Genomic DNA, 18,180 nt, shown 5'->3' with positions numbered 1-18,180 from the left:
AGAAAACAAATCTAAGAGAAGGTTTTCACGTTTCCAGTAAGGATCATATAGCATAAACTTCAAGCAATCTAACTGGTTTGGGATTTATTATGATACAAGAAGAAAAATGAAACATGAAAGAAGAAGCCTGTGTTTCCCAACTATTTTGTCCATTTTTCTATCATTTTGTGTCTCTCTCTATTATTGCCTAGATGGGTACAGCCCAGTGTAACTGGTATAGTACAGTAGAGAAAACTGCAAGATTTTTAGTTTTAATGTTTTGTACTTAAATAAGTGCTAAAAGATGTTTTTCTATGCCTATTAATCTTAAAATAACCGTATCAGTATCATATTAACCCAACGTCTGTTAAGTGCAAAGACCAGTATACAAAGATCTGTCCACCACAGCAAAGATCTATGTTCTGTGCACACAAGCGTGCCTTGAATTTTGTTTCTTAAACAACAGCTTCTACTTCTCCCCCTCTGCATGGCAAAGCATCTGTGAAATGATGAGAACTGCTGTTTAAAGGGTTTAAAAGTTTTTAAAAACCAAACCGGTTAAGTGCACAGCCTAGCAGTTCAGATTAAACACTGGTTTAATTGGATAGTGGATCATAATGGAAGGAGAAAAGGAAGAGAGTTTTAATGCTCAGCTTTGCAGCTTTTGAATTAGTAATATGATAACAGAGACATGGATAGGCCACATCATGACTGTAAGAACACCCAACATACTTTCACTGGGAGCCAACATACTCCAGTGAGCAGAGTCCTCAACCTGAGCCTGGCTTTGGCCAGGGAGGGCGGGTTATAAATATAATAAAATAAATAAATAAACCTGGACTTGTAACAATTACAAATCTCTTCTCAGTCAACTGAGCAATGCATTATACCTAGGGTTGCCAATCTCCAGGTACTAGCTGCTATTACAACTGATCTCCAGCCAACAGAGATCAGTTCACCTGGAGAAAATGGTCGCTTTGGCAATTGGACTCTATGGCATTGAAGTCCCTCCCCTCTCCAAACCCCACCCTCCTCAGGCTCCGCCTCAAAAACCTCCCGCCAGTGACGAAGAGGGACCTGGCAACCCTAAATATACCAGACCTACACAAGATCTTCTATCCTAGCAATGATGAAAGTAAAGAAACAGAAACCAGGGCACATTCATCCAATATTTGCATTCATTTTAATCATAATACTCTTTATGCATACTAAGAGTAAAGACATTAAGATGTTCACCATGCTATGCATTAAAGTTTGCACCATACTTTTAAATAAAGTTTATAATCATGAACCTGACAAAGTGGGGTGGTTGGCAAGCCTGTTCTCACCCTAGTGAGAATCAAAATCTGTTTATTTGAAAGAACTGAAATGAAGTCAATGTCCAGGATCCAAAGAACTGAACTTTCACAGTAGCTTTCCATATAACAAACACAAGGGGAAAAAGTAGGAACACTGAGAATAACTATGGGAAAGATGGGCAGCCCATTCCTGAGGGTGTGTGTGGATATGTGGCAGCTGGGAGTGGTGCAGCTGCATCACCTCCTCAGAGACTTCCCAGCTGCAAAAGGACTAAGTACAAAAAATAAAAATAGAGAATCCCCCGAAAATCCCCCATAGCACTTAACGGGACTACGGCAGCAAAAAAGCTGGTGTGGCAATGCTGCAGTGTGAATGGGCATTCCTGGGCCGAAAGGGGTTAGCAAGCTGCCTGAAGGTGGCTCCACCCCCAGGAATGCCCTGGGAATGCCTCCCAGGATGCTGGCACAGGGAGATACACCAGGACAACACCGGCAGGAGGCGGCAGCACCCGAGCACCATGCTGCCACCAGCGTCCAGGGGGACCGGCATAAGTCACCCTACACTGGCATACATGCCAGTTTGCATGGCGCAAGTGGCACAAACGCTGGCATAGGGGTCACACCAGTTCCTGTGCAGCTCTGCCCCACTTCAGGGTTGCATGGTAAGACATTTAGAGAACCCCGTGGCGCAGAGTAATAAGCTGCAGTACTGAAGTCAAAAGCTCTGCTCACGACCTGAGTTCGATCTCAACAGAAGTTGGTTTCAGGTAGCCAGCTCAAGGTTGACTCAACCTTCCATCCTTCTGAGGTCGGTAAAATGAGTACCCAGCTTGCTGGGGATAAAGAGAAGATGACTGGGGAAGGCATTGGCAAACCACCCCGTAAACAAAGTCTGCCTAGAAAATGTCGGGATGTGACATCACCCCGTAGATCAGGAATGACCTGGTGCTTGCACAGGGGACCTTTACCTTTTCCAGAGAAAATAATACAGAAAATGATGCAAGTTGGGGGAGAAATGTCTGTTTTCAAATAAACCAGGAAAAATTGAAATGCATGTCTATAATTTGCCACTTTGAGAGGATCGTATGCATTTGATGTATGCGGGCTTTAAAATCATGAGATGGATCCACACATAGTTGTATATTACATCATCATATTTATTCATCTCCTGGATTTTTCTGGCACAATACTAAAGGTGTATAGTCCCCGCAGGGCCAAAATTAGGAATATAGGTCAATATAAGTAAATAATACAGTACAATAACTGGAGTTTGTTATAATATTCTGATCTTCTTTTTAGATTTGTGTACTACTGTTCAGATGATCACTGGATTCAGCTTGGCCTTCCTTTTCTGACCTGAGAAAAAGTACAAACTGATGCCCAAAGGAATTTAACACACTCCTTTATGTCAATGAAGGGAAATCAGAGGAGAACTCAGTAGTAAATTCAGTTAAAACAAGTAGTCTTATGTCCAAGCAATTTATATAATCTTGCCAAAGTCTGCTACAATTAAACTGGTATAATACAATTAATCCCACTAATCCTATGCTACTGTAAGTGCCTGTGCTTCTATAGGTATTCTTCGTTTAAGGCGCGAATTTATGTAACATAACTTTGATTTCCCTTCAATTATTCCTGTTTAAAATTTTGCAATGACACATCAGACAGAAGTGAAGAGAGCAGACTGTATTGCCATAATTGCTTTTTTATTTCTTGTGTGTGTTTGTGAGTGTGTAAAGTACTGTCAAGTCACAGCTGACTTATGGTGACCCCTCATGGAGTTTTCAAGGCAAGAGACTTCAGAGGTGGTTTGCTATTGCCTACTTCTGCAGTGTCTTCCTTGATGATCTCCCATCCAAGTACTGACCCTGCTTAGTTTCTGAGATCTGACGAGATCAGGCTAGCCTGGACCATCCAGGTCAGAGCTTATTTCTCATGGGATATATTAAACATCTTTCATTTTCCCAAACCAGTTCGTTGACAAAGATTTTTTGTGATCGAAAAATAAGATGTCAAACCAATAGTTTATAGACTGTACTATCTAAACATATAGAGAAGTATGTCTAATTTGTATGTCTATTTATTTATTTAAAACATTTTATGCCACCTTCCCACCCAAATAGGATCTCCAAGATGGCAAACATCAACCATGAAAAAATTTCAACATTAAAATTTTTAAAATAAAGTATATATCCAATACTTCAATAAAGACATATAAACAGAGATAACACCAAAACCCAGAAAGTAGGCCAATAACAGTTATGGGATGTATTAACAAGCAGAACAAAAAAGTCTTCACCCACTGAAAACAACAGTAGAGGGAAACAGACAAATCTGCCTGGTGTGGGAATTCCAAAGTTTTGGCCTCATGACCAACAAGGTCTTTATGTAGGTTGCAACGAGTGTAGCCTCAGGTGGCAGGGGCAGACGAATTAGGGCCTCCAAAGAAGTTCTTAGAATAAAGAATATAAAATGATGGGGTTAAGAATTAGCTAGCTAAATTCCTGGAGAGGAATTTGTCTTGCTCTCTCTCCTCTCCAGGCGCCATTATGGTGTCCGTTAACAGAGATGGGGGGGAGTGAAAGGAGAAGAACTTAGAGAAAAAGTAGAGGGAAAAATAGTCTAGGTAGTCTAGGAGAATTTGTAGTATTAGAATCAGAATAAAGGTTAATAGTAAAACTAAGTAGTCGGCTTCCGTGACAATTCTCACTCTAGCTGCAGAGCTCGCTCTGCTGCATCTGCTCCCTTTAGAGGCAGGAGGAAAACTGAGAATCAGATGGCCCTACAGAGGGGACAGGAAGAGGAGGGGACAGGCAGTAGGAAACTGAGGATCACACAGTCCTACCGAGGGGATAGGAAGCTGGTAGGAACCACCTGAAGATCAAGATGCCCTCCTCCTCAGAGCAGGAACTTCGCTTACTGCAGTTTTTATTTGTTTTTAAACTAATGTTAGTTATAGATTTATTAATTATTATTATTATGTTAATGAGCATTTCATTGTTAATCAATGTTGTAAGCCTCCCTGGGTACTATTTTAACAGTAGAAAAGAAGGGCTGAAATTTACCGAAATAAACAAAATTGTTTTGATCTATTATCCTTTCCTTCTTCCAAGAAGAGTTGGCATATACAATTCTCCTTTCTTGTGAGAATTAACAACCTGTGAGGTACGTCAGGATGTAAGAGTGTGACTAGCCCAAGATCACTTCATGAAGAACTGAACGTGGACATTCCCAGTCTTCGCTCAACACTCCAACTCCTTTACTACATTGACTCTACATAAATATCATTCTGCAAATGATATTATTTCCTCAGTTAGGCATGATTAAGCTCCCTTTGATCTATTTTTTTAAAAGATCCCATTAGTCTTGAGTGAAACAGATTAAATGCTAAATTGGATGGAACCTACCTTTGCAAGCTAAATCCAGGACATTCACTCAGTATCAAGATAATTCAACGTTTCATTTGGTTTGTTTTGCATGTTCCAGTGTCTGGGTCAAAAGGATTTAATGTAGGCATGTGATATTTTCAAGCGCATTGTAAGACACAGAGAGTGGATGTTCAATATCATTTATCAAAGAACAAAAAGAACAGTAGCAGAGACCCAACTAGTGGAAGGTCACAGCCAGTAACGTTTCTGTGAATAGAAAGGGGCTGTGGAAGCATCAAATGCAAATTACTGTTTGCTGGAGAATTTTAATGGAGTTCGACGTCACATTATAAAATGTTTAATTGTAACCCCTTTTTAATAACACCATCTGATTAAATGAAAAAGTCCTAGTGATGGCAATTACAATCTGTCAAATAGCATATTTATTTACAGTTTGGTTTCTAAAGCTGTAACATTCAAAAAAAGGAACTCTCTTCAGCTTGTCAACAAACTATAATTATTGTGTATCCTTCTGTCAGTTGCTGCATAAAACTTTTGGTCCTAAAATGGATCTAATTATATCTACACCAACATTTTTATAAATGCTTGGCTTTTCTTTTCCATTACTCTCTATAAAATATCTCTTAAGAAAAGAACAAAACGGCATCTTTTATTATCACCAGGCATCTTTAAAAGGTTATTTTATTTATTTCTTTGTAAGCTTTGGGGAGGCAATAGATGTTCTGGAGGCATAACAACAATTTTGACCCTATACATTCTTCCAACCTTGCTGCTGGATAGTGGGTGTTAAACAGCACTTCTCCATTACTGCAATCGTACATTTGCTGCAAACATGATGTATTTTGGGGAGGTGGCTTAATTTTTTAGATTTGTATAGGTTGGATTTAGGGAGTTTTTATTGGTTGGAATGTTTTTTGGGGGTAGTCTTTGAGCTTGTTGTTGAGTTGTATGAGTTTATTTCCCAAATGTTAGTGATGCTAAACTATCTCTGGTATTCAGCATCTAGGACGAGATATGTGAAATTTGGAACATTTGGAATTACATCAGATGAACGTTTTTTGTGTTACCTTTACTTAGAAACTGGTGATAGGAAGTGCCATCATGCCACAGCCGATTTATGGTGACCTCATTGAGTTTTCAAGGCAAGAGACAAACAGAGATCGTTTGCCATTGCCTGCTTCTGTGTAGCAACCCCAGACTTCCTTGGTGGTCTCCCATAGAAGTACAAACTAGGGCCCATCTTGCTTAGCTTCTGAGATCTGAGGAGCTTGGGCTAGTCTGGGCCATCCAGGTCAGGACATTTAGAAATTAAGCCACTGCAAATGTATGCTTTAATTATTCTTCTTACTCCTCTGTCATTCTTTCCCATCTCCTCCTTTTGTCTCTTCCTCTTCCTCTGATCATATATTTTGTGTGTAGAAGGTATTGAGTTAAAAGCATCTGAGGCAGCAAATATTAGGATGACTTTTCAGAGACCCTGAACTCAATGGATTCAATCTGTGGTCCAATTCCATATAAGACAGTTTCATATGTTCAGATTTGGACTGTGAACTCCATAGGGCAGGGACCTGTCTGTGTTTGGCATAATGCATACACTATATAGATTATAATGATGAAGGTGATGACAGTGTATTACCCTTCCAGCTGCTTGCACTCTGCTCAACAAAGAAAATGAGGAACTGCACTGCCCTCATTCTCTTTCCAGGAGGGAAAAGGAGCAGAAGCTGCTGTGGAGCCTCCACCATTATTTCCATTCTTCAGCTATTGCATTTATTTTTGCCAAGAGCTGCCACCTTCAGAGAAACAACTACTACAGCAAACAACTGATTTATTTACAGACATAGCTGCATCTACTTAGGCAGCACAAAGGTTGTCTTCTCTACCTCCCCCTCCCAGAAAGAATGGGAAGCTGATGGAGGTCATGATCCTATGAAAAGATGAAGCTGTCTTATACTGAATCAGACCCTTGGTCCATCAAAGTCAGTATTGTCTACTCAGACGGGCAGCAGCTCTCCAGGGTCTCAGGCAGAGGTTTTGCACCTCACCTACTTGCCTAGTCCCTTTAACTGGAGATGCCGGGGATTGAACCCGGAATCTTCTGCATGCCAAGCAGATGCTCTGCCACTGAGCCACCACCCCTCTCCTATGAACAGTTACACCTGAGTAAGTGCCACTGAACTCAGTAGAGCATAGTTATAAGTATGCATGCATTTACACAGGTAGACACCAAGTGTCTGTCTTTCCCCTCTCTCTCTCAGGCAGACAATTACATTGTTACCCATGAAGTTGCATGACCACAAGCGCATTACCATTATCTTAGGGAGTAGTCAATACACAACTACCGTATATACTCGCGTATAAGCCGAGTTTTTCAGCCCCTAAAATGGGCTGAAAAAGCCGGCCTCGGCTTATACGCGGGTCAATACGGGGGGAGGGAGGAGGGGGGAGGGGGGAGGAGGGAGGGTGGAAACTAACCGCCGTCGCCGCCGGGCCCGTGCCGCTTCCTGCCGCCGGGAGCGGCCTGGGGCAGCCTCCTGCAGCCGCAGGATGGCTGCCCCGGCCCCCCCGGCCCCCGCCGCCATTTTTCCCGGGCAGGAGGGGCCTTGGGCAGCCTCCTGCAGCCGCAGGATGGCTGCCCCGGCCCCCCGGCCCCCGCCGCCATTTTTCCCGGGCGGGAGGGGCCTTGGGCAGCCTCCTGCAGCCGCAGGATGGCTGCCCCGGCCCCCGCCGCCATTTTTCCCGGGCGGGAGGGGCCTTGGGCAGCCTCCTGCAGCCGCAGGATGGCTGCCCCGGGCCCCCCGGCCCCCGCCGCCATTTTTCCCGGGCGGGAGGGGCCTTGGGCAGCCTCCTGCAGCCGCAGGATGGCTGCCCCGGCCCTTCCCGCCCCCCCGCCATTTTTCCCGGGCGGGAGGGGCCTTGGGCAGCCTCCTGCAGCCGCAGGATGGCTGCCCCGGCCCTTCCCGCCCCCCCTGCCATTTTTCCTGGGCGGGAGGGGCCTTGGGCAGCCTCCTGCAGCCGCAGGAAGGCTGCTCCGGGTCCCCCTGGGCCTCGCCGCTGCTTCCTCCCGCCGGGAGCGGCCTGGGGCAGACTCCTGCAGCCACAGGAAGGCTGCCCAGGCCCCCCCGGGCCGCGCCGCCGCCGGACCCTCGCCGCTGGAGAGCCTTTCAGGTAAGCCTGCGGGGGGGGAGGGGTTATAAGCCTCGGCTTATACGCGGGTGCCTAATTTTTCCCCATTTTTGGGGAGAAATTAGGCACCTCGGCTTATACGCGGGTTGGCTTATACATGGGTATATACGGTAATGCATTTCTCTATCACGCCATCTCTTAATTTTACCAACTGTTAGTATTTTGGGTACAATAATTCTCTTTCAGGTAACACAGCAGTAAATATGACAGTATGACTGAAAATATAATGTTTTTAAAATTCTTATGTACTGTAAACCAGCATAGTTTAATTGACAAGGGTGAACTGACATAGCTGCCAGTTTGTAGGTACTGAAAACAGGTGCATGTGGAATTCAACCATGTCCATATCAACTCCCTCAGAAAGTATCCACATCAGAATGCTTGAGGAGGCTGAGAACTGTTTTAAAAAGTGGAAATATACTGATAGTTTTTGATGCTTACTTATCTGAAATTGGTAGTCAGAAAAGCAAGGATAGGAAAAGAATCAACACCAGCCCCAAACAAAGGAATGCATAATTTGAACAAGCACTCTGGAGGAATGCACTGAAAGGCTGCAGTCACTTGAAACCATCATGACTTAAAACACATTTAAAGCACTTTATATCAAGAAGGAAAATTGAGTGGAAAGGCAAAATACTCATTAGGAAAAACAACAACAAAACGGGGGGGGGGGAACCAAATGGAACTCAACCAAAATGCTGATTCCAATCCAAAGAGGTTGAGCTAAAAAATGCAAGACTTACACATTCAGTATATACAAACATTAGGTAATTTTGACCTAGCACACTGCTTGATGTATACACATTCTCAAGAGCCCAGTATGTAAAAGAAGGTGAGACATGGAAGCCATGTTCTAGTATATAAGTAATAAACTTACAGGGAGCTTCACTATACTAGAAGGGCTTTTATACATTTTTTTTTACTGTTCAGTATGACACAATTATATTATTAGGATGTGTGCTAAATTATAACTCTATGACTGACCACTGAAAAAGAACTTCTCAGGCCAAAACGCGCTTGGTCCTTTTTGGATCCTACTTTGGTCAATGTAAGATTGTTCATCGAAGGTGTTTATGTTTGTATATATTGAATTTGTAAGTCTTGCCTATGCTAGAGGCCTTGTTTTTAACTTGATTGTGCTCCTTATTAAAATTTATATATTTGTAATTTTAGTATACTCATTAGACCACAAGAACAAATCAGTGGTGCACCTTGTCCAGCACCTCTTTCACATAGTGGCCAACCAATTACCCTTGAGGGCCAACGGAGTACAGAGGAGAAGGCTTTTTCCTGATGTTAGCTCTAATATTTGTTGCCTCTTAATATTGGTGGCCCCTGGCTAGAAGCCATTAATTGATCTATCTTGCATCTGCCTATTCCCTTTTTAAAGTAATCCATGCTTGTGACCATCACAATGTTCATTGGCAGTGAACTCCACAACTTACCGTATTTTTCGCTCCATAAGACGCACCTGACCATAAGATGCACCTAGTTTTTACAGGAGGAAAACAAGAAAAACAAGAAAAAATATATTCTGTGTCCCGTGATGGACCCTCCGGCAGGGATCGCAGGACGTAGCGTGGATGTCTTTCTCCCCTCCGCGGAGGCCCGCCCAGTCTCACCCGGCACAAACGGGGAAGTGAGGTAAGATGGGGGGAAGGCTGACGCCGGGGCCTGGGGGAGGCCAGGGCGGCAGGACACAGGCTTACCCGCTCCCTCTCTCTCCTCCACAGGACACCAGCCAGGAGGGGAAACGGGCAAAGACCCTCAGGTTGGCCACCGGGCGGGAACCGGGAGCTACATCGGAGGCAGAGAGCAGGCATAGGAGTGGGCAGGGCGGGGCACCCCCACTGGCCAGATGAGCATCGGTCGGGCGCGGCCAGGTGGAGGGCGGGGCCAGCAGCGCGTCCAGAGACCGCCACCCAACCAGGAAGCAGGCGAAAGGGCCCAACCCTTATGGGCTCGGGGGCGGGGTTTGGAGGGGAGGCAACCTTATGAAAGGGAACCCCAGCAGCCTCCTCTCTGCAGCAGGGGGAAGCAGCGCTCCGCCGGACAGACCGCCAGATAGACACAGGAACCCCAGCACTTTCCTCTCGGCGATTCGGCTCCAGTTAACACACACATTCACTCCATAAGACGCACAGACATTTCCCCTCACTTTTGAAAAGGAAAAAAGTGCGTCTTATGGAGCGAAAAATATGGTAATTCCTTATTGAGTACAGTAGTATTTTTGAACAGTGCCCTTTGCAGCCACAGAGTTGGCACTATAGCTAAGATGTCATTCTTACTGGGAGACAAATAGCAGCCAAGAAGAAGGCAAACTCAGGCTTGTACCCACTTAAATCTATGTCGTGCCGCAACATATAGCTAATGCACCATATAGCTCTTTATTTTTGGTTCATACACATAGCATTTTATGTTCAAAATATATTTTCCCACCCTTGACATTTTTACTTTCAGAATGAAAATAATAAATACTGCACTGAAATGTCTACAAACAGTGACCATTTCCTTGTGACAGAGCCTTATACATTCTTTTTCATTAGCAGGTACCATACTAGAATCTGATTTTGAAGTTGGCTCAGTGAAGGACAGGACCATGAGGCAGCTTCTGAGGTGGCACCTGGAAACTGGCATTCAGAAAATAAAAAGTTATGTGGAATAACGCCCTACATGTAAAACTGGACAAGGGTCAAAAGTGCAGTAACAGTTACAATTCAGTAGCAATTCCTGGCATAAGATTTACTAGCAACTATCAATTTTCAGACAAGAAATGGTTTTATGTTACATGGTATAGAAGAAGAAAGTAGAGTAGGTGTTCCATTTCCTTCACTGTTTGGTGTAAGGTACTCTCTCATGAGCTTTCTTATAACAATAATAGTTAACTACACTTGGGTTGATCTGATGGTGCTTAATGTTAGTTAATTATTCACAACCTTTATTTTGTACAGTGCGATGGAAGAATATCTTGAGACTGATCTCCCTATATAGATATGAGCAAGATCCATTTTATTTTTAAATGAATACTTCTATTATCCTGTATTTAATAATGAAACAATACCACCCACTCTTTCACGTCCTACAGATCTTTAGCTCTTGAACACTCTAATGTATTGAATGCATTATGTAAAATGAAATACAAGATTGTGAACATAGTTCCAAAATAGCAACAACAATAGCCTGTAATCATATTTTCTGTTTAGCTTTGAAGATGGTGTTATCCAAGATGCTGGTAGACTCATCCATAACAGCAGCAGTTTAGAAATGCTGCTGTAATGCATCTGAATTTACTTATGTACTATATTTCCTGCAGACCTAAAGAAATATTTTAGCTTTAGTTTCATGCGTCCTGCACCCCACCTATTGATATGATCATTGTCATAACGCTTGTTCAGTAGCCCTTAGAATTCAAAGTGTGCTTTGAATATATGCTAAGAGCGATAATAAACCCACATTATGTCAGCTTTTGTTGCCAGTACAAAAAAAAAAAAAGCATTTGGAATATAAATCCATCACTTTTACAGCCTTTTAGTGTCTTTCCTACTTTTAACTTCGCAGTTTAAAATGTAAAGCACTCAGAGAGAATGAAAACCATCTTATCTTTTCTTTTTCTATTTTCCAAAATATGCCATGTTTAATATGGTGTACTCTTATTTTAACTGCCATGCATATAATAGACTTCTAACACAGATTTCTTTAATGTCAAAATGCAAGTCTTGGGTTCTTTCTTTGACAAATAACCAACATCAACGAATGCAGTATTTTCTCTATACTATCCAATAAGTGCTATATTGAGTAGCTTTGGAATTGCTATCTCTGGCTCCATAAGGAAAAAAGGATAAAAGAGGAGTCAGGTGGCCAGCAGAAAAAGAAAGGTGATAGATTCAGGAGCTAGGTTGGCATGATGAGGGTAAGTTTTGTATAAGAGAAAAAGATCTGAGATGTATAGGCTTTTAAACAGAACATACATAGACAGGATGTAAGAGATTGAATGGGCAAAAAAAGAAATATGTTCCATTGAATATGGGTTCAGATAGGGATGTTAGGAGGAAGATGTGGGGTAAAAGATCTATATAGTAGTCAGCTGCTGGCAGCCTCTCTTACTCTCAATACCCCTTCCTACAAGCATTTGTTCGTTCTACAGCCTTACGGCCAACACCATCTCCATGTTGAGTTTTACAAATGGAAAGAAGGTTGAGCTTTGGTGAGATATGGTTGACTGTTCTGTGCAGTACTTTTGGTAGTGCCAGCTGTGAATGTACAGGAGGAAGAATAGCTTTCACATTGGTGGAGGGTTACCCAAATCACTAATACACGTGAAGCCCCTGAAGCTAGAAAAAGCATCCGTCTCCTATCAAGGAGAAAACACGTGTATCATGGTTACCAAGATCTTAACCCTGTGTAAACTGGGTCGAGATACAGACCAACACTCAAAAAAATATGAAGGGGAATAAGCTTCTTAAACAAGTAATTTCTTGAATTAACAGAAAGAGAACAAAGTTAAATCATGTAAATAAAAATAGAGGCACTACAGAAAGGAAATATGTGAAATACAAACACAATTTAAACCCTTTCCCTAACAACTACATGCTACAAAGGGAGGAAATAAAAGGGGAGAAATGAAGACATACAGCTTGCTTCCTGAAGACAGTGGGGCAGCTCCTGAGGGAAACTGACCAGACTGGAGAAGCACAGCGCAGCAGAGAGGAGAAATATAAAAGCCAACCAAACAGTTTGGGTAGAAGGCTGGGATACAAAACCATCAACAAATTGGATGGGCTGAGGAGTAACCTTTTATACATTTTTCCTAAGATTGAGGAGGGGAAAGGGAGTGATGAAAAACCCCATCTCTCTGGTGATGAACTAATTTGAAAAGGGTTTTTTTTGTGCATTGTGGAGGGGAGTTTTCTTCTTTTGCATTAAAGGTAAAGGTATCAAGGAGGAGAAGTGTTCCTTTAGGGAGAGGCAAGTATTGATGGCTATTTTACATGACAGAATAGGGGGAGAAATCTTCCTGGCCCGGAGAAAATTGCTGGGGCTGGCCCACTGCTCATTGTCTTGATTATCTGGGTTGTTCAGTAAGTCCAATTTATCAGGGGGGATTTATTTATCTCATATACAAAAAGAGGAGGAAAGAAAATAGAGGGAGGGAAAGAAAGAGAGACTGCAGCACATTGGAATTTAGATTATGCCATGGAACTATGCAAAAATGCCTGGTGGACCCTACCAACCACAATCAGGGCGGCAAGGGGTAGGGAATACACATTTTTAATGGAGCAAAGATAACAATTATACCACTTTGCAAAACAAAAGCAGCCCCCCCCCCCAAGATAGAGAAAGCAAGGGGAAAAATATGATGTTCTCATGAAACACTCTGGGATTTTAAACTTCCTTCAATATTACAGAAAAACACATTGCTGGGTACTGAATATCTAGTACAAATAAAATTGTGTTATAGGACAAAACTGATACAAAACAGTCTACCAAATAACATCAGTGCCCTGCGGGACCTAAACGAGTTCTGCAGGGCCTGCAAAATACAACTGTTCCACCAGGCCTTACTGAGGGGAGCCGCAAGTCTTTTCACTATCATAATTGCTGGCCTCCCCATCCTTCCCCCAATCTGGCCTGGGGGTCCATTGCAGACCGGACCTGTCCAGTGGCTACAATTTAGAAGGAAATGCCATCTTTTTTTATTATAATATGTAGTATAGAATTTCAAAGTATGTTTTAATGTATGCTTTAATTGATGTTTTACTATTATGTTGTGACTCGCTCTGAGCCCGGCTTGCCGGGAATGAGGGCAGTATATAAATGCAATAAATAAAATAAAATAAAATAAAAACTATCAGTTATATTTTTTAAAAGGACTGAGTTGGGCTGAATTTAAAAAAAGAAGTGGCAGCCCCAGATTGCCATGCTTCATTTTAAACCAAACCTAACTGGAGACTAATTCAACAGACATGTTCCAAGGGCTTTTTTCTCTACTGTTCTACTGTAAGACTCCAAAAGAAGCTTGACTAGTTATACTGTGTGGCCTTTGGTTATTCTCTCTTCCTCCAGTTGCTCAGTTTGATAATTTACAAGCGCTCAAAGTTCTTTTGTTCCCATTTCTTTGCAACAGGCAGATATGAAACTTCGGCACTTAAGAGAACACTTCGCTTCTAAACTCTAACGTTAGTACAGAAGAGGTCAAGTCAATGAAGCACTGCTGGAGCACTTTAATGAAGGATCAAATGCAACCCTTACCTTCTTCAGGTACTTTTACAGTGGTTGTTAGGTCTCTTAATGTAATTTAGATCACTTTCTTTTATGTAAAGCTAAGATAATTTATTTCATCCCTGAGTTGAAATCTAAGCAAATTGTTCTCAGAATGTCTAGAAATAATATGTCAACCCAATGGAACAGAATTAGAACTCAATAGAACAGAGCCCAATAGAACAGGGCTAGTAATATTATGTCAACCCAATAGAACAGAATCCCAAGGCTACATTGGCAGAGGCAAAATTTATCTCAGTCCTCATATCCCCCAAACATTAGATTCAAAACTATGCTGTTCAAGATCAATGGATCAAGGAGCTTCTAAGGGATAAAGGAATAGAACAGAAAGTCTATGGTACAACTCTGACCCACAATAATTTTTTTTTAAAAAATCAAACATACAATCTGCTCCTCAAACCTTTCAATCAGTACATGAAACACTAATGAACAGCATGTGGAAGAAAAACAAGCAAGAAAACCGGTACTAGGCCTGAGTTTTACACAGTTCCAATGTGAAGAGGAGTCCTCTATAAAGCAAATATAGAAAAAGATAGCTGCTTAGGACCATATCCTTGTCAAAATGAAAGAACTCACTTTGTGTGAACACAGGCTTACTGGACATTAGATATAATCCTTCCAAAAGCTACATTGGTAAACCATAAAACACTAGTACATCCCAAAAACCAAAAGATACAGGCTGTCATAAGAGTACATGAAGTATACTTTTGAAATACACTAGAAATATAGAAGGCTTACCACAGAGAGTGAATTTGAAAGCAGCGCCCCATCTTGTCCAAGCATATTGGAGACAGTGATTTCAGGTAGATCCATGTTTTGTGGATGGAAAGGAAGCAGGCCATTATGGTTGACTGGGTGACACAAAGAAGGATAACCAGATTCTGTCTCATTCAAATGTACCAGTGAATGTTCGGGTAATGAAGGAGGAGTGATGGGAGGTATGTTAAAATCTTCACTTTCAAGGCTTGGACCAGGAAAAGACTGTAGAAAGAGCAAAGGTAACATTTCAATTAAAATTCCCTAAACCTGAGCTTTAAGATAGAGCAGGATTAAAAACATCAAATAAAAGTACTGGGACGCTCAAACAAATAGCCCTCCCCCTCCCCCAACTTCATACATTGCATTTAGCAGTAGACTGCACAAGAGAAACCATTTTAAACACTTACACATTGTAATAAAGGAGTTTTTTCTACTGTGTGTGGAATAAGGCATAAAACCTTTGATATTTTCACAGCTTCCATTAGATGGTTTTTCTCCCCCCAGCGGCTGAATTCAAGGGCCCCATTACAATTTCTAAGAGTCTTCATTGGGTTGAATACCTTTTTCATGGGAAAGAGGAATGCAATTTATAAAATTAACATTGGATCAAAAAGACCTCATAAGACTTTCTTGCCACTCAAGAGCAAAAATAATAGAAAGGGGTAAAAGAAATCTTGTTCTTGAATGTTGCTCAAAGGTGTACAAAAATAATACATTCACTCTGCTATACTAGAAGCAACAACCTAGAAACAGAAAGTACTTAAGAAAATACACTATGGCCTTAATTCAGTGACATTCCCCCCCTCCCCGGGTATATATATATCAATTGTTCGTGCCTACGTGCAAATCAAAAGTATTGGTGATATCATCAATCAACCATTGCCTATAATCTCTTTTTTGGGGAAAAGGTGACTAGATCTAACTAGGGATATCATCAAATTTCTTATCTCTGCTGCAATGACTTGAAAACTCACTTTCAATTTTGCATATCCCTTGTGCAAATGAAACCAGTGAATTTTTTATTTTCACACAATTTTGTTTCCTTGCATTAAATTTTTATAATAAATGCATTTTTCAGCATTATATATTATATGAATAAATGATATGCATTATATGTATGCACTGGATATAAAATGTACATGTAAACTGGATATAAATAGCATGTAAGGAAGAAATCAGCCACTAATACTAGCACTGTTACAACATATGAAAACCAAAATAAACCAAAAAGCATATCCATCTGTATTCAGATTTATCTTCCCTCTAATCAAACACAAAAAACAATCATGCTACGTGTGCTGACCATCCAACTAGAATTGCTTCTTGGTTTCCAATACAATGGTGGAAATCATACACATAGTCCTAGGAACAGGAAACAGGTCATTTATACTCTTGGTTCCCAATCTGTGTGAAGAAAAGTACTTCCTTACAGACATCACTTTAGCGTATTTGTAACTACATCCCAAATGAAAATTCAAAATAAACTATCTGACATACAAATTGGTGTAAAGCCAGCCACCGATATGATAATTTGATTGTATAGCTTCTGATTTTATACTAGCTGGTGGCGTTAATTGGGCAGATGGTAAATGACCAAGAGAAGCAATAATTTTTTAAACAATAGTGACTCAATTCTGTTATGCAAAAAGATAACAGAATTTTTAACATTTTTTTAAGGTACACAGATTAATCTCTGTTCATGAGACTTTCAACAGCTCTTTGTTCTTCTGTGAATTATCTGAACTATGTTGTGATGGACGTGGGGGTAGCTTTTGACATTGTTACAGCAGCATTTCAGCACCTCAAGAATGTTGTGCCTTAAAGTCACACTGACATAAGAAGTGCAGAAAATCAAAGAGGGCATGTTATAATATTCCTGAATGGCCTAAAAACCAATGCACATCCTTGAGGAACAATTTGGTACTTACTGGATTATCTCTCCTGTACCTCAGGCCTTTCAATCAAATTGTTTTGTCCTAACTCAGTTAGGACTGTCGATTCGGTTCCATCCAAACTGAAAAACAGCCAAATTTGCCCCGATTCAGCTGTTTCTAGTTCGGATAGAACCGAAGTAAAAAAAGGCGGGAAAATGACGAGCTGAACTCGGTGAGTTCGGGTGGTCGCTGGATAAATTCATACAAATTCGGCGCCCCCGAATCAGCATTCTCCCGTGGCCAAGCTGGGTATTCTTCTGGCCAATCAGTCACAGATGAGTGCGTGAGCCTGGCCGCTGTGCGGCCCGGGGAGAGAAAAAGAGAGTGTCTGTGTGTGTGAGAGATCCCCATGTGTGTGTGTGTGTGTGTGCGTGGTCCCGGTTTGCTGTGCGACCCGGGGGGGGGAGAGGCCATTTATACATGGGAGGTTTTGCTTTGGATTTGCCGCTCTCTAGATGCACATTTTCCCCATCCAAATTCTCAAAACTCAACAATAAGCTCCCATGCAGAGTTTTGAGAATCTGGACGGGAAAAATGTGCATCTAGAGAGCGGCAAATCCAAGGCAAAACCTCCTGTGCATAAGTGGCCAGAGAGTCTTTGTGTGTGAGTCTGTATTACTTCCATTGCTGCTGATCCTGTGCTGATCGTGAGAGATCTTGAGCTGAGCTGACCTGCTGCTGCTTGCTGGAATCAGTATGGATTACTCCTCCTGACCCCTGCTTCTGCTGGAAGACATTCACAGTTCGAACCATTTTGGGGCTTTTCTCTATAACTTTTTTTCTGTGTGTGTGTGGTGGGGGGAAGCAGATTCTGTGTGTGTGTGTGAGGGGGGAAGCCAAAGGGGGGTGGGTTTACCTGTTCTGCTGGGGGGGTGGGCTTGATTACCTCTGTGTGGGACTGTGCTTTCTGCTGTTTTCACCAGTTGGCAACTTTGTGTGGAGTTAACGGTGGGTCAGTGAGCCTCTCTCTGGCTGGCTCCTATTGTTTTCAATGGGCTGTGCAGCCGCTCCTGTTGTTTCTAATAGGCTAGCCTGTCATTCGTTTTATTACATCCCATGTCAGTGAGTCTCTCTCTGGCTGGCCCGTTCTTCTCCTTTGTTTGGCATTTGCATCTTCTGGTTGGGGGGGAGGGCTGTTCTGCTGGGGGGGCTTGATCTTCTCTTTGTGAGTGTGATTTGGGGGGTTATCTGTCCTGGGGGGGGGCTGATCTCCTCTTTGAGAGTGTGATTGTTGCTGTGGAAGATTTGAATCCAGTAGCATGAAATCTCTCAATCCTGAATATATGCAATTTGCGCAGGTCACACTTACGCTAGTAGCCTTATAAAATGCACTTTGGCTGTGTTGAAATGAAAAGA

At 42.1% G+C, this 18,180-nt stretch overlaps 1 protein-coding gene across 1 annotated transcript in view; it reads right to left on the bottom strand.

The window, feature by feature from the left end:
* Positions 1-18,180, bottom strand: part of TOX (thymocyte selection associated high mobility group box) — a 250,779-nt gene that overhangs the window by 75,274 nt on the left and 157,325 nt on the right. Inside the window, exon 3 of the mRNA XM_056854094.1 lies at positions 14,870-15,112. Within this exon, the coding sequence (XP_056710072.1) occupies positions 14,870-15,112 (243 nt within the window). The remainder of the gene's footprint in view (positions 1-14,869; positions 15,113-18,180) is intronic.

Source organism: Euleptes europaea, chromosome 8 (genome assembly GCF_029931775.1).
Source record: "Euleptes europaea isolate rEulEur1 chromosome 8, rEulEur1.hap1, whole genome shotgun sequence".
Classification (NCBI taxonomy): domain Eukaryota; kingdom Metazoa; phylum Chordata; class Lepidosauria; order Squamata; family Sphaerodactylidae; genus Euleptes; species Euleptes europaea.
The sequence above is the reverse complement of the archived record's forward strand: the minus strand, read 5'-3'. Positions and strand labels throughout refer to the sequence as shown.